General features: G+C 37.7%; 2 protein-coding genes across 7 annotated transcripts in view; both read right to left on the bottom strand.

Moving 5' to 3' along the window:
• LOC126753450 (uncharacterized) overlaps positions 1–6,179 on the bottom strand; it is a 34,258-nt gene extending 28,079 nt beyond the window's left edge. Inside the window, exons 1-2 of one of the 6 annotated variants that reach the window (XM_050464953.1) lie at positions 6,091–6,179; positions 5,247–5,662 (exon numbers count right to left, since the gene is read on the bottom strand). The gene's annotated coding sequence lies outside the window, so the exon portion shown is untranslated. The other 5 variants (XM_050464969.1, XM_050464960.1, XM_050464943.1 and 2 more) reach the window with 5 other exon arrangements.
• A 2,270-nt stretch (positions 6,180–8,449) lies between these two features.
• LOC126759409 (transmembrane protein 26) lies at positions 8,450–17,824 on the bottom strand. The gene is made up of 8 exons (XM_050474196.1): positions 17,631–17,824; positions 12,894–13,198; positions 12,382–12,562; positions 12,162–12,313; positions 9,589–9,793; positions 9,463–9,519; positions 9,136–9,372; positions 8,450–9,047 (listed from the first exon to the last, which is right to left on the bottom strand). Exons 1-8 carry the CDS (start codon positions 17,822–17,824, stop codon positions 8,816–8,818), a joined length of 1,563 nt encoding a protein of 520 aa, XP_050330153.1. The 3' UTR covers positions 8,450–8,815.
• Between the last annotated feature and the right edge of the window lie 5,390 nt (positions 17,825–23,214).

Here is a 23,214-nt window from a genome sequence, read left to right as displayed (position 1 = left end):
GCAGACTCAAAGCACTTTATGGATTTATGAGGGACTTTATAACTAATATATAGATATTTACAGTATGATAACGGAGCGGTGTTCTAAGCTGTCGACGTAAGATCCCAGTTAGGATCGATCTCTTAACCTATATCAAAGAAATTAATAAAATTCATTAAGAATGAAACTTATTAGGTTGTGTAGGTATTATATTAACTATTATATTAATTGCAATTGCATGTTTGTTCGTGAATCTCTCTTCACCTTGCTTTTTTTCCAGAAGTCTAAAAAATATTTTACCGATATACCTTTGTCATCGGTATCGAGTTTGGCGCCAAACAGTGCAGGGGAAGAACTACTGGTTGGCTGTTGTAAACTCGGCTAAACCCGCGTAAGCGTTGTCTACGCCAATAAAGAAAGAAGAATCGGTATCAACTATCGATCAATGTTTATAATTATCGTAGAAAAAAACAGCAAGGTGAAAGCAAACGGAGCTTCCTGTAATTTTTACGAAGCGTGTTTTTCCCTAATATTTAATAATAATCCAATTCCTCTTTGGCTATACTTAGATTTTGGGTCTATGGCAAAGGCTCGTCAGAAAATTCGACCACCACTATATATTACTAACTACTAGTTTTAATGCCTGTGCCTCTTTACCCACCATTTTCTGCTCACCATTTATTATCACTCAATGGAATTTCTCGATGAATACTGCCCTTCGTGGCCTGTCTATAGTATAATACAATAACATAATAACAGTATTTAAAGAAATCTATAGTTTGATAATTTTATCTAGTAACAACTGTCAAATTCATAAAAAACATTTTTATACCCTGAATCGAGTATATTAAATATGCCATTTATGAGTTCGTAACACCCAGAAAAAAACAGTAAGAAAAGGCTACTAAAACTCCAGAACATTGAAAGATTCGAAATAAACACTACAAAAGTGTTTCGTTTAGAATTGTCAATTGGGCTTTAAAATTCAAAGAAACTTTAACAGTAATTATTGGTAGCGGTGTTGGGTATTTAACCGGTTACTTAACCGATAAGTGGCTTGCAATATCGAAGACCTTATAATATATATGTATGTATATGAATGTATATATAAGATATAGCTGTCATACAAACAGACCGATCAAAATCAAGTACTGGTGCAGGAAAATTTTTTTTATTTGTTAATGCTATTAAAGGCTACTCGTATTAGCTTCGGTGCAACCAAGTCAAAAATTTTTCTTCTTTCAAAAAAGTTGTGCCGACACCTCGAAAAATCACAGACTTTTATTTATCCAAATTACATACACAAATATACAATAAAAAAGGTAGTTACAAATTTCTACGAACAAAAAAAATTTTTAATTTAAACATATTGCTAAGCAAATAAAATGTAATGACTTAATATAAAGCGCAATTACTCAGTTCTCTTATAGTTCATTCATTAATTACCAACCTTAAATAAAAATAAAAATTAAAATAAACACAAACATACATACAAAACAAATAAGAGAAATAAAATAGCTGCTCGAATAGTGCAACAACCCCTTGAACAAATTATTTACAAAGTTTTATATTGTTTCATTAAACAGCAGAAATATGCACAAATACTTACATATACCCACAAACATACAAGCATTCAATGTACAGCCTCTTTATAAACTATTTCAATCTCACTAAGCAACAATAAAAAATACAATTTGCTGCGTTTCAAAAGCTTTTCTCGAGCGCCGAGAGCGGCACGTGGTATAAACGACGCGAAAATATATAAATAAACAGAGAGTGCAACTCGTGAAACTCTTGTAATCAAACGAGCTTTAATCGAGGTACTCGACGACAACAAAAGTGGTGCACGCGTTACCAGTGTTGCCACTAAGTACCATGCGAAACCAAATGTATGCTTTTTTCTATGTTGGATGGATAATTTTGTGGTGTTTTTATGTGACAAAAGTTGAATTCCCTAGAAAATACATAATTTGATAAAAAGTACGTTGAAAAACTGTAAGTACGGCGTATTTTCTCTTTGCTGATGCCCATCTTTGACTCTCTGCTGTAACGATACTGAGTCAAGCAAACAGAAAACTGTCGGAGAAGATTTCTTAGCACAAAATCATATCTTTCTAATGCCATATGGCGTAATCCGATCAACTCATACAAGGCGAGATATAGATTATTACAGCTCGATATTGCAACAAAATGTATATATTTTTACTAAATATTTTTTTTTCTGCTAAATTTGTTTATTTTTTTTAATTTTTGGTGAAAATCAGTAAAAAAAGAAATATACAAGATTATACCATATTCGCTATAGTTCGTAGGATATTTTAGCAGTATATCAAAAACACAAGAATACGTGTGGTACAAAGCCTTCAAAGACGGTCGAGAGAGATCGTTGAAGACATGCCTCGCTCTGGATGACCTTCGGCCTCTTTATCTGATGAAAATATCAAAAAAGTGAAGCATATCATGTTTGAAAATCGTCAGACAAATGTTAGAAAGATGACAAGAGATCCATTCGAATGATTTTGGTGGATATCTGTGGTATGAAACGCGTTCTTGCTCGACTTGTCCCGATAAAGCTGAATTTTTTTTCAAAAAGAGTACCGTAAACAGGTCTCTTTGGACATGCTTGATCGTGCGAATTCCGATCCCACATTCATAGAGAGCATGATAACTGCCGATGAGACATGGGTTTATGAGTTTTGACAAATCAAAAATCATCGGAACAGAGTAGAATTCCGAAAAATATTGATAATTTTCTTAATACTAAACTTAAAATTTGGTTATTTATTTTTTCGGAGACAGTGGCTACACTGCTCGTAAAGCGCAAACTTTTTGTTGCATATAAATGTATTTGTAAGATATGTAGTAATGTCAAAATACACAAATATGTATATAAGTACATCGTTTTTAAGATTCGGGATTTCGTAATCCATTTCCTCTCAACTGTGAAAGACAAGTCTACATAAATTTACATAGTCCAAAAATTGTCGAGCACTACACTCTTCATTACACATTTTCGTAAAATTTATAAAAATAAAGTTTTCTTTGAAACTAATCAATTGAAAGATTTCTTTGATTATTTAAAAAATATGTTTATTAATTTTACCTATTTTAATTATTCAATTAATAACTATAATAAATCAAGTTCATTCATTATTGCTTCTGAAGACCAGCCATACCATATAAAGGGATCAAATTTTTACTACAGGATCTTACGCATCTTATTTTAGGTTGGAAAAACGCTCTACTCCGACATAATATTTCTCTATTAATTTATGCAAATAATATTTACAATATCAGAATTTAAGCCACATTTTCCAAGAAGATATAACGTTTTTGAGCCAAGTTTTGTTCAGCGATGAGACCCATTTCTAACTCAATGAGTATGTAAACAAGCAAAACTGTCCCTTTGAGACGAAGACCAACCTGAAGAGATTCAAGAGCTGCCATTTCATACAGAATAAAAAACAGGTTGGTGTGACCGTCAATGGCGACCGACTATTAGATGCCTGAAATTCAAGCCCGTGATCTCGGCGTCATTTGGTTTCTACAAGACGTCGCCACTTCGCACACATTGCATCAATCAATGGATTTATTGAGAGAAAACTTCGGTGAGCAGATAATTTCACCTTTTGGCTCGATCAATTGGCCACCAAGATCGTGTGATATCATAACGTTAGGCTTTTTCCTGAATTTGGAAATTAGGGTTCCTATTGAGATATAATAGTGGGCTTCTGTCAAAGTATATACATACATACATATATCAAAAAAAAGCGTTCGTTCCTCGATGTTGACCACTTAATCAATGACTTATGGCATACTATCCTACATCCCGAAAACATATTTTTTCGGTATTTTCAGTTCTAATTGGAAGCTAAATATTTCAACTGCACCTCAGCAATAAAAAGTTTTCAGTTTGCACGTTGCAGCAGAACGTCATGAAATTTGACGTCAAATTTAGATATATAATGGTAAAAAAGAAAAGCAGCCAAAAGAGACAAATAAAAACAGTCTAGAAGCGTGAAAATGCTTCACTATTTTTGAAATTTGTTAGTTTGTAGCGGGTGGCGTTGAACTGTTACATAGTTTCAATTTTGCACATGCTATAGATAAGGACACTATATGATGATATTATATAATATATGAATGTGGTACAAACTAGTAGAATTGAAATGAAACTTATAACTAGTAAAAAATTTTAGTTTAGATCAAGACTTGACCAATTGAAATGCAACTATTCGGAAAACTAGATATGAGAGTTCTTTGGAAAGTTGGTGGTATTGGCTAAAAAAAAAACTAAAAAGATCTGAACAAAATCGGAATTAAAATGGTTCCTGAGAATCGTTATTGAACTAATAACTTATAATATAATAAGTAGCTCTTCTTAACTAGTCTGGTATAAACTGATAATAACTGGTATAAACCGGTATATATGGCTAACTAATATATTATTATATTTCTGGTCGAAATTTGAATTGTTCGTAGATAAACGTATTAAAACGACCTAACTGGTCTGGTACAGACTGGTATAACTATTATAAACCGGCATATTTAGTACAAATTAACATAGTTTTAATCGAAATTCAAGATTTTAGCAGATAATACTCTCAATGCGAAGTTGCCTTTATGACAAAATGGTCTGGTATAAACTGATATAACTAGTTTAAACCGATATATATGGTACAAATTAACATATTTCTGGTCGAAATTTGAAATTTTCGTAGATAAACACATTAAAACGAAGTAACTGATTTGGTATAAACTGGTATAACTAATGTAAACAGTTCTATATATTACAAATTAATATATTTCTGATCAAAATTCGAGATTTTATTAGATAAACACATTAAAATGAAGTAACTGATCTGGTATAAACTCGTATACCTAGTATAAATCGGTATATATGGTAGAAATTATTATATTTCTAGTAGAAATTCGAGATTTTAGTAAATGCTTAACAAAAGAACAGTCGACACAACTAGTCAGTGCTGTGGTTCATACTAGTTGTGGGGTACTTTGTAACTAATTGATTTCACTGCAGGGAGCGCTCAGCGTCACTAGACAGACAAATATTTGATCATCATGATACAAGGGCTATTTGGGCGAAATCTCTCTTGCTTGCCAAAACGTGCCAACTTTTCCGCATTTTCTGAAGATTAAAAGTTCAATGTAGTCATGAATCATGTTGTTCAAATTGTGTGTGTGAGAAACTTTTATTTCACTAAACTTTTAAATAAAATTAATTGGTTTCATTTTTGTAATATACTCACTATGGCTTGCTTGCTGTCAATTTGTTGAGTTTAGTTGCGTAAACTTTTTTGTTATTATTTTTACTAATATTATTTAATAACCACAAATATATTTACTTTAAAATATTTACTTCTAAGAGTATAAAGAGTGAATTAAATGTAAGCGCACTTAACCATAAAATTTTGGAGTATTTAAATAATTGCACATTTTATTGAAAGCACTGAACTAATAATAGACGTCATGTCTGGCAAAACACTGTTAATTGAGTAATAAAAGCGCACCCAAAGAGATGAAGGGCTAAGATGTTCACAAACTGATTTTTTATTTATCTTTTTGCCACACTCTCGCACGTCGCTATGTTTAATTATAGAACGAATGCGAATGGCACTATAGTAACCTTGATACTTTCCGCCCGACGCTCGGCAATCAATGAGCCCTTAATGAGAAGATATAGACTATATAATAAAGTTGTCAAATACGCGCATACTTAAAGCAAATGGAACGCGAAGACAACATTAGCGACACAATCAAGCAGCAAACGAAACGAGAATTTTCACAAAAAAACGCTGGAAAGCTGTTTCCACAACTGTGGGCCAGCCAAAATCCGATATCGGTTAGCTACGCGCTCTGCTTAGACCCAAACGAATAATAAATACATATGTAAACAGCAAAATCACTTTTCTTTCGAGTGTTTTAGTAAATTATCACAGCTCCCACAAACAGAAGCAACGTCTCGCTGGTTACTTTTACAGTTATTTATGATATATTATATTATATGTTCATATTATATTATATATATATATATATTGATATAATATGTTATATACACATATTAATATGTTACATATGATTTAAGAAACACACAAACAAAGCCTTATAGTGTCTCTAGCGTAGTGTGGGCTATTTGTCAACGTCTTTGCTAGCGCGAAACCATAACCGAACCGCTCCACAATTAATTGAAAACTGACTGAGCGCTGTTTAGCCGACGCCGTCGACAACTAGCATGTGAAAATTTTAAAAAGCTCAGTGTGCTTTTCCGGCCGCTCTCGCAGTATCGCACATGTCGCACTTTGCCCCCTGGCTGACTACGTCTTCATACTCGTACTTGTTGCCCTTTCTATGTGGTAGAACGCGACTGCTTTTGCATTTGTGATAAGTACGAATATAAAAGTGCTGGACGCTGTTAATAGTTACTGATGCATTTTTTAGGGGTTGCCAATGCTCCTTTATGGAAGTAAAACTGCCTGAGCGATGTATGGGTATAAAATGAAATTTTCAATCTTATGATTGAGGTCTGTGCAAAAGTTTTTATGAAAATAATATTAGCAAAGTAATATTACAACACCAACAATAACACTTAAGCACAAAGCACCCGCGGAACCCGCTCTGCGAAAACCGCTCTAAGGCTTCGAGATACTGGCTGGATATATGCAGGAGTATAAATGTACTCACGCTGAGATTCTCTTTCCTTTTCATTGCATCCCTGAAAACTTGGGCCTCTGTGTTACAGAGGTTACTCTTGGCTTTTTCACAGATGGATCAAAGCTATGAGGTAAAGTTGGAGGATGGGTCTTCTGTTAGGAGCTCTCCCTCAAGCTTAGCTAAGAGCTACCGGACTATAGTGTTTTTCAGGGAGTTGGCATTCACACCAACAGCAGAGCGGCGATTTTAGCATTGAGTTCGCAAATTATGAACTCAAAGTTGAACGTGTGGTGTCTGTTCTCACTAGAAATAGCATCATGCTACCAAATCATCAAACTCATTTGGGTACCTGATAGGAATCGCTGAAAACAGAAAAGCCGATGAGCTTGCAAGACGGGGCACCTATACACCGCTCACATCGGAGTGGGAACGAGTCGGGATCTCCGTTGTCATCTTGTGCTCTAGTACTGGATCTATGAACTTCACGTGCACTTAGCAGGCATTGGCCGACGAACAGCTCCTGTGTGACATGGAGGCTCTTCTGGACAAGAGTAGAATGTAAAAGGTTTACTGAACTACTGCTTCCCTTAGCAAATGTCATTTGGCAGCAATTGTAAGAGTTCTCATTTTTCAATAAACAAATTGTATTGTAGAAGGTGAGGTGGAAACATACAGGCATTTATCTTCCATTGTCCAGCTTTTCCAAGACTGAGGCTAAAACATCTCGGCAGTCATATCTATATTAAATCTGGCTTTACACTTCCCAGTATTCTCGAATCAACCAATAGATAGGAAGTTCACTCTGCCTATTCACACAACAGCCAGTTTTACAATGCCGGAATTTTTTCGGTTGAGAATAGTTACTTTGAGCGTTTCGAAAAATTTTCATCCCATGATTTAGTTGATCCCTATCTTAAAAATTGTGCATATTTGACCTTTCGACCATACTTCCACTAAAATGGGTTATTAATAGAGCTAAAATATAGCATTCGAAAAAATTCAGAAATAGAAAGGTCTTCCCCTCAACCGGTAATATAAATGAATATTATCAAGAGGTCGACACTTGTTAGCTAATTATCGACTTTATATAGCATCCTAAATTGTACGTAGTAACGAAGTCGACATCTTTTCTCTTTGTAAATTGACTTGAGGTTTCTGGCAAGGAGACTCCTTATCGTGCGGTATTGATATCATTGGCCTCAAGCCGTTAGATCTGCTTTCTTCAGATGAGAACAAGACGAAATATCTCCTGTAATCAAACAAACAGTCGTCCCGACTTGGCTCCCACTTCACTGTTGACAGTCATAACTTCGAAGTCGTGGATATAAGTATATCGTCTATCTTGGAACCAGTATTAACACCAACAACAATGTCAGGCTCGAAATCCAACGCAAAATAACTCTTCCCATAAGGTGCTACTTCGGACTGGATAAGCGATTGAAAAGTAAAGATCTCTCTCGCAGAGCAAAAACCAAACACTACAACTCACTCATCATCTCCGTCCTCCATCATTGCCCTCGGTCTTCAAGAATAAGGGTAAAGCTGAAAACCACACTTGGAGTCCCACAGTGCAAAATTTGGCTGCCACTTATGTGCGAGTCCTCTTTAAATTGGAAAGTTGTCAGCGGAGCGGCAGCTCTAATTATGACAAGACTGAGACATTTACTGTCGTGTTAGTCCATATAATAGAGAATGCTTAAAAGTCTTCTTCTCTCCCATTAATAAAAAAATGTCCTTTTGTTTAAAAGCGCACATATTTTATTAATTACAAATTCACTTATGGCAAAGCACTAGCACTAAATTCGCTTAATAATATATACATGCATACATACACACATGTGCAATTAATATTACATACTTTTTATGTACTAACGAATTTTCCATTACAAAAATGTCGTATAAATCGTACAAAATATCGCTTGAGATGCCACAAAAGGAGCACCCTTTATTTTTACAAAATCTCTTTGCAAGTCTATCCACTTTTTTTAACCTTCCAAATCGCTCAAAAACCTTAAAACTCCAATTATTGTATGTCCTCTTTTTTAATTCCTCAACTGTAAAAATACTTCAATCTTCGCACAATAGTAGGTAAGACCTTACAAGAAACGTAATTACAGCGACTGTGACCTTGGCAGCGGCGTTTTAGCATTTTCTGCTGTAATCACATTTACGAAGACGAGGATGATGAAGATGACGACGACGTTGTTGTATCCGATGAGTCAGTTGATGTGCTCTCTGATGAGCTGCGTTTACGCTTATTACTCTTCAATTTACGCTCCGAGATCACCTCATAGCTGGGCAATGTTGAGTTGCTGGAATCCGATGAACTACTCGTTGTTGTAGACGAACTGGAGCTACTTGTTGTTTCCTCCATGACGGGTTCGACTTTTTTCGATTTTCTGCCGATGGCAAAAAGAGCAAAAAACAAAAAAACACATTTTCAATTGACGTACATGAGCTCAGCGGCGAACCTTTCTATCAACCAACTTTTTCTTGTCCTTCTTTTCCGATCTTTTACCGCCGCCGGCATCACCACGTTTCGACTTCTTCGCCTCGACAATATCGCTCTCGACCGATGAGTTGCTGCGATCACGTTTCTTTGACTTTTTATCGCTCCTCTTGTCCTTTTGACGAGCACTACGCTCATCCACCATTTTCGTGGAGTAGAGATTCTGCGAACTGGCAGTGGAGTAACCAGTGTCCTTACGTTTGTGCTTTTTCGATCTTGAATTAATTTGATGAAGGGAAAAGAAAGAGAAATATTTGAAATATTACTTTTCGCAAATTAAATCAAGCGTGTTAACGCGCGCTCACTTATCCTTTTTGTTCTTTTTTCGCGTTACAAACTCGTCCTCGGCGTAGTCCCGTGCCCTGAAAAGTATGCGTGTGTGAAAATATTTTAGAAATTCATGCAAGAAATAAATATGTGAGAGTATATACTTTTGTATCTTCCGCTTGACATCGGTACCGCGCTCCGTTGATATCATGTATATGCTATTGGCGTCCGGATCTTGGGCGCGACGTCGAGACTTGTAGTGCTGCGACTTGTCTCCACCAGATTTTTGTTCGCGCCGATTCTTCCAGAACTCAGCGTTTACTACGTAGAGACGATACAACTGCAAAACTATGACCAACGTGTTTTTACCTGAGGCAAGGAATAATTCAGTTAAATTAGACGGCATATGCTGATGTAAGGCTATATTTTAGCTCATATTCGTGAATATAGACTAAGTCTTCTGCAGAAATTACGTAAACATGTTTATTTTCTTCCTAAATACTTTCGAACAATATGTAAAATTATTTCATAAAGATTAGCTTGTGTTGTAGGGACGAAATCACCACAAAAAAAAAAGTGCCGCATTTGAAAATAAAGAAAGTGCTGTTTCAACAAGACAATGCCGTGTCACAAGTCGGTGAAAATGTTGACAAAAATCCATGAATTTGCTTCGAATTACATTCGCATTTTCTCCAGGCCGGGAACCTACCAATTGATCTGTTGGAGTTCCATCCATTAGTCCCAGATCTCTAAACCTACAGTCACAAGAGCATCCCCAGATCATTTGGTATCCTTCTGGATGAAAACTGATTTTCTCCACTCGACAACCATTAAGTCCACTCGTGTTAAAGGGTCTTCATACAGCTGATCTCTTCCGATTCAAAGAACTTGCTCCTCACATCTTCTGCAGTTTGAAACCTCTTCGAGATGTTTAAATGCTTCTTTATTTTCAAAATCATTATACATAGTATATGGGAGTTGGGGTAGTAACTATTATCATGCCATGCCATATACTAAAAAAGTGTTCCCTGGGTTTTATTAAGGTATCTCACATACAATTATCAATCATATAGAGTAAAGTCTGCCGGATTTTCGAAAATTCTGATCTCAGTTATATGTGGGCTAAATCAAATTTTCGTCCAATTTTAACTATTTTAGGCACAAAGATCCACTGTATCTTTATATTAGGTTATGGGCCTTAGGGAAGTATTGACCCAATTCAACCTATTTTCTATACACAGAGTTACTATTGTCAGGAAATGATTCTCACTGAATTTCAATTGCATATCCCAACATTGACCGATATTTTCGGTCAAAAGTTAACTACAAGCACTGGGTCCACATATTCCGTATCTAGGGGATTGTACAGTTTTGGTTGGACTTGGTCAAGTCTTAGTCATAAGGCGACATAATTTAAAGGAATTATTTATGCAAAGTTTTATCCCGTCATATCAATTGCTTCCTGATTTCTGTACAAGTCAAATAGAATTTAAAATTGTGCTAATATGGAAAGTAGGCGTGGTTGTAGTCCGATTTCGCTCATTTTTTCACTGTGACATATGAATATCAGGAGAATGACACATAATAAATTTCGAAAGCGATGAAGTGGGCCCCTTATTTCACCAAAAAGTGGGCGCTGCCACGCCCATCGACCAATTTTCACACTGGCTCTAATAAAGACCTGTCGTACCATTTTGGGTGTAAAATTTAGATATCTCAATTTTTACTTAAGTTACAGCTTGCACAGAAGGACGGACAGACAGACAGCCACCCGAATTTCAACTCGTCATTTGAATCATTTATATATATTAAAACCCTTTATCTATCTCGACGTACAACCGTTAGGTGAACAGAACTATCATACTCCGTAGCAACATGCAGCAAAAGTATAAAACTAGTTTTGAAAAGTTGGAGAGTCGCTATATTCAATGTATCACTCTTGAAGGGAACTATGTTCAATAAAAAAAACGAATTTTGCCTTTATTTAAGAAAAAATTGAGATCAGTGTTATTCAAAGTAATGCGCCTTTGAAGTTAGAACATTTTCCCATCTTTATGGCAATTTGTGGATTCCATGCCGAGGGACTGCGCTGATCTGGCGTCCAAGAATGAATCAAGCCCATTTTTATACTCTGTGCTGATGTAAACTGTATTTCAGAAAAGACGTTCTGCATCGACCGGAGAAAGTGGTAGTCAGAAGGTGTAAAGTCAGCACTTTTAGGCGGATGAAGCGAAACTTCCCAACCTCTCTGTTTTCCAAAGAGTTTTTTGGGTATCTTGTAACGTGAGGCCGTGTGAAGTAATGAAGAAGAATGCGAAGTAATGAAGAAAATTATGGCCTCGTGTCTAGTCGTGAGTTTCGAGTATTTTTCGGCAATCGCTCACTTAAATTTGTTGTCGGTTACATAATATAGCACACCCTTCTAGTTCCATCAAATACAGAGCAATATGGTAAATGTATAAACGTATTTGGCTGCCTCGTTGTTTTGAACTAAAACCAATATATTTGAGTGAGTGAGAAGTGAGATTAAAGCCTTATTCTTTACGTTCAAATAGTGTCAGGCCCTGATATTCAGCGAATAGGCGAAATTCGAAAACATCGCCTAATGTTTACACGGCCTAATCGATAATTCGATTTATACTAACATTTTTGGTGAATAGTGGAATTTGAAAATTCACTATATTTATGTACTTTTGTTCGAAATTATTTTTTATGCAGTTTTGTTGGTGATACTCACATGTAAAAAACACGCTCATATAATTTAAGATTTTATACTGGAATATAATTAGCATGCGCAGCGTTAGAAAAGGCGCATCCTGCAATATCACATTGAGCACAATAGCCCAGACATCGATGCCACAACAACAGCCATCGCAACAATCGGTCGTTCTGAGTAAGATACATTTTTAAATTATTATATAATAATGAATATAAAGTGGCAACTTGAAGCAGCATACCCATCATCGTGATGTATGCCGCCGCCGCGTGGACGCCTCGCTCGCGTCGCTGATAAAACAATTGTAAACTGCATCAAGCTCCAAGACCAAATACCCAACGTAAGAAAGACCAAGAGATCTATTTTTATGATGTTGACATCTTTGTAGGACTCGAAAAACTCCATAATATCAGCAGCTGTGCCTATAATTAGAGAAAATATTACTTTATTTACTAAAAAGTATATTTTTAGGCGCACGCCTTTTAATGTTAGAGTGAAATTTTGAAGTAATAGAACAATTTTATGGTATTTGTTAAGAATTTAGAATAACCTCGCTCACTCCCCATATAACGGTATTGTACTTTCAACTTATTCTTTACGGTTTTCGGTTTTCTAATTAACATACCAGGAATCAGGCATTTAATCATCAAAAAATATCCATGAACTTTTTTTTATAAAGTATTTATTTTATAGTTCAAACGATTTTTTTTGCAAAATTAAAAATAATTATCAAGTGCCAAAATATAAACTCACCTATATAGACCAACAACAACTGACTCAACTGATCGCGCGTCAAATCGCCTTTCGGCAACATCCAGCGACCGACGATTAAAATAAGCATTAGAAACTGTTCGATCAATGTGATCCATGTGTCCGGATCAATTTTGAACACGGGCAAATCCAAATCAGCGATCTCCGCTACTTCTTGTAAAATATTCTCATTGCTGCTATTGTTGTTGCTGTGGTTATTGTTCAGCTTGCGTGCAACTTGATCTAATTCCAATAGCCAAATGGCCGGTACAATGCTGCTCAAGTATAAAAAGACCGAAGGACAGAACCTGCGGAAAAGGGAGGAATTCAATAAAATAGTATAAATTCAATTAAAAGCAAAGTAAAACCCAAAGCAAGCAAGCTGACTAAGCACACTTGTTGCAACTAAAAAGGGTAATAAGCGGTTACGATGATAATTAAAGGAAGGAAGGTTGGTATATGTGAGGGTTACTCATACGTCATGCTGGTCATGGCAGATATTGTATGTACATTGTGAGTGCTCGTGTATGCATTTACCATAGGTGTACCTGTGTCTAAATTATGGTATCACATTATACATTGACTTTATTTCTAAATTGGAACTCACTGCTGAATAAATGTTCTTGGTATACTTTCTTTACAATTTTAATTAAAATTACACGTTAAAGGGTTAAGTCTAACTCGGCTGAGATTTTCATCTGCCTAATCCTTCTAGTACAAACTAGAATCCTACGATTTAACATATATAAGTATATATGTATGTAGGTTTAGTTGAGACCAAAAAAGTTTAGAACCAACCCATTGTTTAACATTTTTTTCTTCTGAAATATTAGTTGTAGAGACATACAAGAAGAACTAATATCCAGAGAGGCTGTATACAACATGATATACAAAATATACCTAACACATGCTATAAATTGAAAAGCTCAATCATCACGGAATTGTCAAGAGTTCTTTGAGAGGTAGCACCCGCCTCTAGCTACTAGGCTCAATCAAGTTTGTCCGGAAAGTAATAGTACTGAATCGATTTAAACAAACTTATTGAACCAATCGTTACAATTCTTTAAAAACTTTAAAAATAGGCACCTTCTGCGTCGATGCAGCGCTGCCAGCGCGATTCCAAGCATTGAAGGCGTCACGGAAGGCATTCTCCGAAATAGCCTTGAGAGCCGAGGTGCATGCTGCTTGGATCCCCTCTGTCGTCTCAAAATGCTTGCCTTTCAACGGCCTTTTTAGGCAGGGAAACAAAAAAAAATCCGGCGGGCCACATCTGGGCTATATGGCGACTGCTTAAACGTTGGGATGCCGGCCTTGGTTTGGTAGCTGTGTGAGCAATGTGAGCTGGGGCGTTGTCGTGGCTGCAACTTCCAATCGGCTGCGAGTCTTATCGGTCTCGATTGACCCTTCGTTTGAGTCTCTTGAGGACTTCCACGTAAAACTTGGCGTTGACGGTTTGTCCAGGTGGAATAAATTCATGGTGGACGATGCCTTTGATATCAAAAAGACAAAGAGCATCGTTTTCACTTTGGATTTGCTCATTCTTTCCTTTTTTTGGGCGAGGAGACGCCGGCGTGTGCCACTCGATAGCCACCGAAACACACCACTTCTTGCTAAAGCAACATCTGGGTAAGCCTCCTTGATCATATCAAACGTTTCTATCACAAATTTACCGAGTTTCACACAGAATTTAATCGCGTACCTCTGCTCTAACGAACGCTGCATTTTCGGCTTGCACCACTCACAGAAACACGTCGCGCGAAAATGTTTGTCCCGACCAGCCGCTCGTTCGTTAGCTAGGAACACCCGCTACCGAATCCAGTCGGTGCGCGTACGCTCCGAAATACAGTCACGGCGGAAGGAAATCAGTTCTATTATTCGCGAATATGAAGATTTTTATTTGATGATAGAAGATATTTTGTCTTGCCTTCTTTAACTAGTAGACCCATTTGCTTGGCTTCCTTGTTGAATCTGGAGAAAGCAAAACTAACGGCGCGGATGTTATGGCCAATGTTATCGATATCATAGGCGTACGCCAGCAGTTGCACACTCTTGTTAATTATTGTACCTTCTTTATGCAGCTCTGCAGTTCGAATTATTTTGTCCAGCAGTAGATTGAAGAAATCGTGGGATAAGGAGACGCCTTGTCTGAAACCTCGTTTGGTATGTCCTTCCCGAGCCTGGTTGAACTTTTGGTATTGCTCAATGTCAGTTTACACAGCCGTATTAGTTTTGCGGGGATACCAAATTCAGACATCACGGCATAAAGGCAGCTCCTTTTCGTGCTATCAAAAGCAGTTTTAAAATCGTCGAAAAGGTGGTGTATGTCGTTCCTCTTTTCACGGGTCTTTTGCATAAATTTGAGACCTGGTGAATATTTGGTCAGTTGTTGGTTTTCAAGGTATGAAGTCAAACTTATTAGATTCAATCACTTTGCTGACGCTGGACTTTACTCTCTCTGCATCTCTGATGCGTGCCCTTGCCAGTTTTTCGCCGCCATATTTAAATAGCTCGGACGAAAATCCATGGGCCCCCGCCGCTTTGCTGTTTAGACGAGAAATTGCTATTCGAACTTTTTCATGGTCGGGTAATGGAACGTCTGCTCCTGGTATTATGCTTTCGCTGCCATTCAGCAGGCTCGAGAAGTCTTCCCTCCATAATTTCAGTATGCTCTGAGCATCAGTCACTAGATCCCCTCTGCGGGTTGTACAAGAGTATGTTCCAGTCTAGAAACATTCTGTCCACATCTTTTCATAGAATTTTTGAATCTAATAGTACAGATAACCATATTACGCGCAAATCAGCGATATGTTCAAGAATTTCACTTTGATGTGGATTGTGGCTGTGTGGTGTGATTTACATTATTTTCAGATTAATTAAAAATGTTTCCAAGAATAAGCAAGATTCGTTTGAATGCGTAAGTAGAAGAAAAGAAAGGCCTCCTTCTGGACTTGGTCCCCATTCATATTTGGATTTGGTAGCAATTTGCAAAATGAACATATGATGGACCGATATTTGCGCAAAGTTTTATCCCGATACACTTTTTGGTGTTTGATTTGTGTTGTTGTGTTATATGGGAAGTAGGCGTGGTTGTAGTTCGATTTCGCTCATTTTTGCACTGGAATATGGGAATGACTGAAGAATGGTAAAATTGTTCAACAAAGAAGTTCTATTAAATTTTGTGTCCGGGATCAAATTTCTGGTTCCAAAACGTTCAAAATGTTGGAAAAGGTCAACGGTGATAATTCCTTATCGCAAGCAAGTTTTTTGATTGGTAAAATTTATTGAAAGAGGGTCGAGAACGCGTTGGCGACGAACCACGACCGTGATAAACACGTAAATAAATAAAGTAATTGGTGCTGGAGAATCGACGAAGAGATATTACTGGCATCGTTGGAATATCGGAAGGATCAGTGAAAGCCATTTTGCAAAATCATTTGGGCCTAAGAAAAATGAAGGTACGATTGGTTCCAAAATCATTAAATTTTTTCGAATGAAAGCGTCACATTAATGTCTGAGAAACAATGCTTTGCGATCACCAAGATGTCATGAAACATATTATTTCTAGCGCTGAGTTTTGGGTCTTTGCTTACGACCGGACGGACCAGCCAAACTGTCAACAAGGAATATTATTTGAGTGTTATGCGTCGTTTGCGCGAAGCTTTTAGTAAAAAGAGGACGGAATTATGGGCCGACAAGTCTTAGTTTTTGCACCACGACGCTGCACACTCGCATACTCCCTTGAATCTTCATGAGTTTTCTGCCAAATTTTTAACCAATATCGTGCCGCAACCTCCGTATTCGACTGATTTAGCTCCATGTGACTTCCGACTATTCAGCAAACTGAGACGACCGCTCCGGGAAAACCGTTTTGAGTCAATTGAAGACAATAATAAATCGCTATGCGCATTGAAGGCTACTTCAGAAATTGGCTTTAACAACTGTTTCGAGGGTTGGAAAAAACCTTGGCACAAGTGCATTGGACCCAAAAGGGATTACTCTGAGGTGAACGACATAAATTTTGAAGAATTAAATAAGAATTTTAAAATTTTGAAGAAAAACTTATTATTTTTTGCTCATTGTAGTATACATACATACATACTTATGAATATATGTGTACACTGACAAAATTCGTGTTTTTGTTGTGTGCTAGCCAAGCGTTTGACTGCCGGTCAGCAAACTGATAAAGTGGTGTGTTTGTAGTTGTTTGAGTTGCGCGTTCTCTGGCTGGAAGTTGCGCATTGTGCTGCGCTGCACAAACACCGTGAAGACAGCGCGATTTGGGTGCGGGAGTATTTACGCGCTCACACACACACACACGTACATGCCTAAGTACATATTTATATTGCATGTAATGTGATTTCACTTTTAATTGAAAATCAAAGTTGACCAACAAGCGAATGACGTAATCGCATTGTTTACATTGGAGTAAAGACAAATACACAGACACGCAGACAAACAGACAAACAGGCATACAGGCATGAATCAGGTGAGAAAATTTTTACAGGATAATTATCGCATAATGATTTCGACTAAGCAGACACATACACACACACACACATGCACGTATGAGCGAAAGTAGATCAAATAAATTAGATTTAATAGGCGCTTACGTAAATTCTTCGAAAAAAAAATAAAGAAAAGGGAATAAGCACACACACACACACACATGGGCACATGAAGACATGTATGCACAAATGCCACGTGAAAAAATTGTCAAATATTAATTACATGACCCCATACCACCGCCATTCTTGCGTCTTCTTGATCATCAGCGTAAAGATGCCTTCGAGCAGCAGCAGCACCAGCGGTCCACAGAGCGACCAGTAAATGTAGTTCTTCGTATTGACCGTCACTTGCCAAATGGCCAAGATGCTGTGCGCGCCGAAGAAGATGCGCGTCAGAATCGCCTTGAATGTCGAGATGATTTTCGCCATAATTACATAATTGCCGCACCGCTTTTGCTCAATTCACATGCTTAAACACTGGACACAAGTACACTTACGCGCACACTAACACACGCACACATATGCGCTTACATACACGCACATAAGTATGTATAGTTGTCTACCAAAGCCGCAGTGTTTTAAGGTAACCCGGGAAAGTTATTGAATTCAAAGGACGAACTGTGCGCCGCGAAGCGCAAACCGCAACTGAAAGTGCAAAGTTTGCTAAACGCTTGTTAAACGCTTTGACCAGCAGCGCTTAGGCGCGTCCTTACAGCAATTACTGGCGCGCGGCGGTGGGTTTTATGTACTTTGCGTCTTTTATTGAACTCTGCACAGAGGTGCGCAAAGTAATCGGGTTTGACAAGACATGAAGTAATTTGGAAATTTCAACCGTTTATAACCGCTACATTGTTATGCGTTGTTATTGTCGTCTAGTTAGGTAGCCGCAGCTGCAAGTAGAGCTTCTAGCTGGAAATTGAATGGCTGAGCTCAATCCCATCTCTTGCTTGAAATTCGTAGCTCGGTATATTTTTGAAGAACTATACAGTTTTTGAGTCATTCCGTCTACGTCGACCGAATTGTCGTGACAGCGGAAGGGTCCAGTATCTCCGCTTATAATTAGTGCGCTTTCCTTACACTGATAAGTTCAATGTAAAACTACTGAATTAAAGTGAACCTTGTGGAGCCCTTAAATAAATAGAATTGATTTGGATGTCCAGAAATGCTAGAAAACCCGAATGAGCGAATGAAGCGAAATTTTAAGCTAAGTGATGCTTCGATACGTGTGCTCTGCCCAGTCCACAAAAAGGGAGAGCACACAATCTGCGCCAACTACTATGGGCTAAGTCTCCTGAACATCGCGTATAAGGTTCTATCGAGCGTATTGTGTGAAAGATTAAAGCCCTTCGTCAACAAATGGATTGAACCTTATCAATGGGGCTTCTGGCCTGGAAAATCAAAGAGCAAAGGCTAAATTCCACAAGTCATTCATCATTTCCGTCCTGCTATGTGGTGCAGAGGCATGGATGGTGATAACATCTTGAGTCAGCGTTATGAGTTTTCGAGAGAAAGGCTCTATTTATGATCCTGTATGAGATATAGGACAACATTGACATACTCCAGCGAATTAAGAGACAGCGGCTACGCTGGCTAAGTCATGTCGTCCGAATGGACGAGTATACTGCAGCTCTGAAAGCATTCGACGCAGTACCCGCCGGTGAAGCAGAGGAAGAGGAAGGAAAGACCACGTGGAAAAGGACCTAGCTACACTTCGAATCCCCACTAAACAGCGAAAAGGAAGAACGACTAGCGCGCTATTGAAAACTCGGCCATAAGCGCGTAAGCGGTGTCTACGCCAATAAAAAAGTAGTAAAAGGGTGAGCCGGCGCAAATGTTGGCCAAATAGGCCATCCTTAGATTTTGCTATATGTATGATGGGATTGGAAGTGAATTATCGACTATTCGTTGCTTCCTTACGGTTAAACTCTTAATTCGAACCTTTACTGTAACAATTGGACCGTCTGAAGGAAGCAATCGCTCAGAAGCAACCAGCTTGGTCAATAGAAGAGGAACTATGTTCCATCAGCATAACGCCAGGCCATACACATCAATAGTGAGTCGCCAGAGAATTTGTTAAGAGATTCTTATGCGTCTACCTTGTAGACCACATCAGCTAATTACTACCTCTTCTTGTCTGTGGCCAATGATTCTACTGGTGAATAATTCGCTTCAAGGGAAGTTGTTGAAAGTCGATTGTTCCAGGTTTTAGTCAACAGAGACGCGGGCTTTATGCAATTAACTTTCAAATAGCAACAACTTACCGAACAAAACGGTCTGAATTTGATCTAAATCAGATAATTCTAACTATGCCAAGTAAAACCTTCAATTTAATGCAAAAATAATGAATTTCTTCAAGATCCATACTTTGATAATTATTTTGATCTTAAGTAGCTAAAGAACCGAGTAATTGATTGCATGGTTACTTGCACTTCTGTTCAACCAAACAATGAAAAGGAATTAAAATTCATGCGAACAGAGAAATCACTTAGCAGGTGAGGTTAGTCACTTACTGCTCCCAAGCAAACAAAGTCATACGCTCTGCAAATACAACAACATGAGACCCGTGTCATGAAACTATTGCCCTGTCGAACTCGCTATTAAAAAACGCAAAGCGCTGAGCGCATCCAGCACGCTGCTGCTTCGCTCTCTTCTGCTGTCACTAGCTGTCATGATGATGACAATGATGACGTTTGCGGTGCTGACAATGATGATGATGATAATGTTGATGACTTTCCATTTCTTTATACTGACATATAGAACAATTTAACGGTTATTCGCAGCGCGGTCAAGCCAGAAGAATAAACAAAGTTGACAGCACGACTTGCTGAGCAGTGAGTGGCAAGGTGCGAATCCATACACATAAATATGTACATATGTATCCACGGGCTTATACATAAATTTATGAATATTTTACGGGTGACGGTTTGACGACTAAAAAACGTGAAATGATCGAGATTAGAACCGAAAGAATCGGCTGGAATATTTCCAGCTTCAAGTCCACAGCTTATCTTTATTCAAAAGCACATAAAAAAATTTAATACTTTGGGTGAATACAACTCAAACTAGTCAAAATTGATTGCTGTCAACATAACCTTGATTTTTGACCTGCTTTGACGTTGTTTTTACGGCTTCGGCTCACCTTTGCCTCGATATGCGGTCGATTGATCGTCTGTTTCCAGGTCGTAAGCATAGATCCAAGACTCATCCGCCAGTAATAATACGTTTCATGACATCCATCGGAAAACATTTTTACGCGACGTTGACGTAACGCTGTTTTCGAATAAATTTAGTGATTTTGAAACCAAACGTGCTTTCATTTTTCTTAGGCCCAAATGATCTTTCAAAATGATCTCTGATTGTGAATCCCTAACCAAATAACCCCTCAAGAAAACCACTTAAATGACTCAAATTATTTTTGAGAAAAAGCAGTTCCGAAGGTGAACCAATAGATACCTGGAAATATAAGAAAAAATTTAAGTTTTAAGTAAATAAATTCACAATTTTCACTATTTATTATCTCAAATAAACTCAAACTCAAGAAACCATTGAGTCCCGTCATAAAGATCGAACATTTTACCCACTTTGTCACTCATAAACACACAGAGTAAGCGATGACGCCGCCCGCACCCACTCATCGCTGTTAAATGGTCACCAGCTCGTTATTGCTGCGCTCTTTGCTTTGCGTGTGTGTTAATGTGTGCGACCTTTGACGAGCATGTGTTTGTTCTTTATGAACTTTGTGTTAATGGTGGTGATGACTGTTGAAAACAAATTTGCGGCTGACCACTAAACCATTGGGTTGAGCCCCACCCACACTCGCGGCAGGAGGGATGACTTTTCAATCACTGCATGACACTGAGCACTTTAATCACGTGAGGTCAATGTGATTTGTGCAGTTATTGATATTCGATGGCAGCTTTAAACGCTCACAGAATAATTTTATAGATACAAACATTTGTATGTATATTTTTTTTAACTTAAAGTGCCGAGATTATGGGAATATTTTTTTAAGTGGCTACTTTCTCGTTGCATATAATAGTTTTGTTGACATAAGACTTTGTTTGTAAGTCCTAAGTTCAGCATGAGAGGAAGAATTGATATCCAAAAGGATGTCCGTCAGTTAGATCAGGAACTTTCTACCACGCCTGCAAAATACCATAGGAAGTAAATACAAACATTGCAAGTAAGGAAGAACTAAGTTTGGCTGTAACCTAGCATTTTATACTCTCGTAATTTTTTGCGATCAAAACCGGAGAAATACCTTCAGGTGTTTTCAAATTTTATATTAAAAACTGTTGGAAAGAATTCAACATTCATTCTTTGACGAAATCGCGAATGATTTATAATCAAATTTTGTTTCTTATTTACTTACATTATAGGCTCCCCTACTTTCATTGTTAAAGGATGATCCATTTCGAGGTTTCCTACTTTTTTCAAAAAAAAAAAAAAACACAGAAACTTCAAATTTAATGGGGATTGTTTATTATCATTCGAAAGAATACTCTTTGGCATTTAGTTTTTGAAGATTATCTCTTTCAAATGTCAGTCGCAGATCCATCCCAGATAGTCCATCCGTTGAGTCCAATTTTCGATAACTCGTTTTAGCATTTCGACTAGTAACTGGTGAAAGGCACGTGTGATTATCCCCACAGGAAAAATTCTAACGGTTCGATATCACACGATCTTGGTGGCCAATCCACCAGCCAAAAACGTAAAATTATTAACTCATCGAAGTATTCTGTTAATACGTCCATTAATTGATGCAATGTGTGGGAATTGGTGCCGTCTGGTTGAAACCAAATGTCGCCTTCAATTTCAGACACCAATTTTGAAGAAATATGGGCCGACGATTTCACCGGCTCACAAACCGCACCAACCCGTTGTTTTTTCTGGATTAAATGGCTGCTATTGAATCTCTTCTGGTTGCTCTTCGTCCCAAATGCGGCACTTTTGCTTGTTTACTTACCAGTTGAGACAGAAATGAGCCTCATCGCTGGACAAAATTTGGCTCGAAAACGATGGATCTTCTTGGAGCTTTTCAAGAGCCCATAGAGCGATGTCAGTTGAGAAGATCGAGCGACTTCAGTTCTTGCACAAGATCTTGACATAAAATGCGCCAAGTCGTTCCATATGTCAGTCCGAGTTGCTGCGAACGGCGCCGAATTGACTCCCCACGGTCTTCGTGTACACTCTCAGCTCTTGTCTATTCGCTCAAATATAATACAATAATGTATGCTGGGTCTCAAGATGGATGATGGATGGTGTTGCGAAAGTCGCTCAATAGGCCGATTATGTTGTCCATAAGTTGGGCGACCGTACAAACACATTTTTTACAGATATGAGTGAAGAATCGAATGTGGGAAGTATTTCGACGATTGGAAGAGCCTTGACCGATTATTTTTTGCAGACACCTCGTATGTAATATAAAGTCAACCTAAGAGGCTAAGTTTAAAGGCATATAGTATATGAGGAGATAGTTAACCAGAGAAACGGAGATCCACACATTCGGAATAAGAGACTTCGACCACGGTTTTCCTTCATACATGGTGCAACCAACCAAACATCATTATTAGTGGAAAAATTTAAGAAAAACAAAATGTGTAATTGTTTAAATATACTGTTTTTTCGTAATAACTTTAAATTAATATAATTTTCTTAAATTTGTAAAATTTAAAACTTAAGGGTTAAGTGTTTCTATTTGAATATCCCTGCCAAATGCAACCATGTTTGTTTACTAATCTGAATTCAACGTGTTGTTGCACAAAAGAGAATGCCAAATTTTGACAATTAATAAGATTTTATTTAAAAGCAAACTCAGA

Source organism: Bactrocera neohumeralis, chromosome 2, assembly GCF_024586455.1.
Source record: "Bactrocera neohumeralis isolate Rockhampton chromosome 2, APGP_CSIRO_Bneo_wtdbg2-racon-allhic-juicebox.fasta_v2, whole genome shotgun sequence".
In the NCBI taxonomy this organism is placed as follows: Eukaryota; Metazoa; Arthropoda; class Insecta; order Diptera; family Tephritidae; genus Bactrocera; species Bactrocera neohumeralis.
This window is presented reverse-complemented; position numbering and strand designations above follow the sequence as displayed.

Bases quoted from the DNA above. Each gene is read 5' to 3' on its own strand.
- LOC126759409 (XM_050474196.1), bottom strand. From the start codon at position 17,824: ATGGCGAAAATCATCTCGACATTCAAGGCGATTCTGACGCGCATCTTC. The intron at 12,563-12,893 runs GTGAGTTTATAT...CTCTAATTATAG, and splicing joins GTTGTTGTTGGTCTATATAG to GCACAGCTGCTGATATTATG. The intron at 9,048-9,135 runs GTTGGTTGATAG...TGCCATCGGCAG, and splicing joins GAAAAGAAGGACAAGAAAAA to AAAATCGAAAAAAGTCGAAC.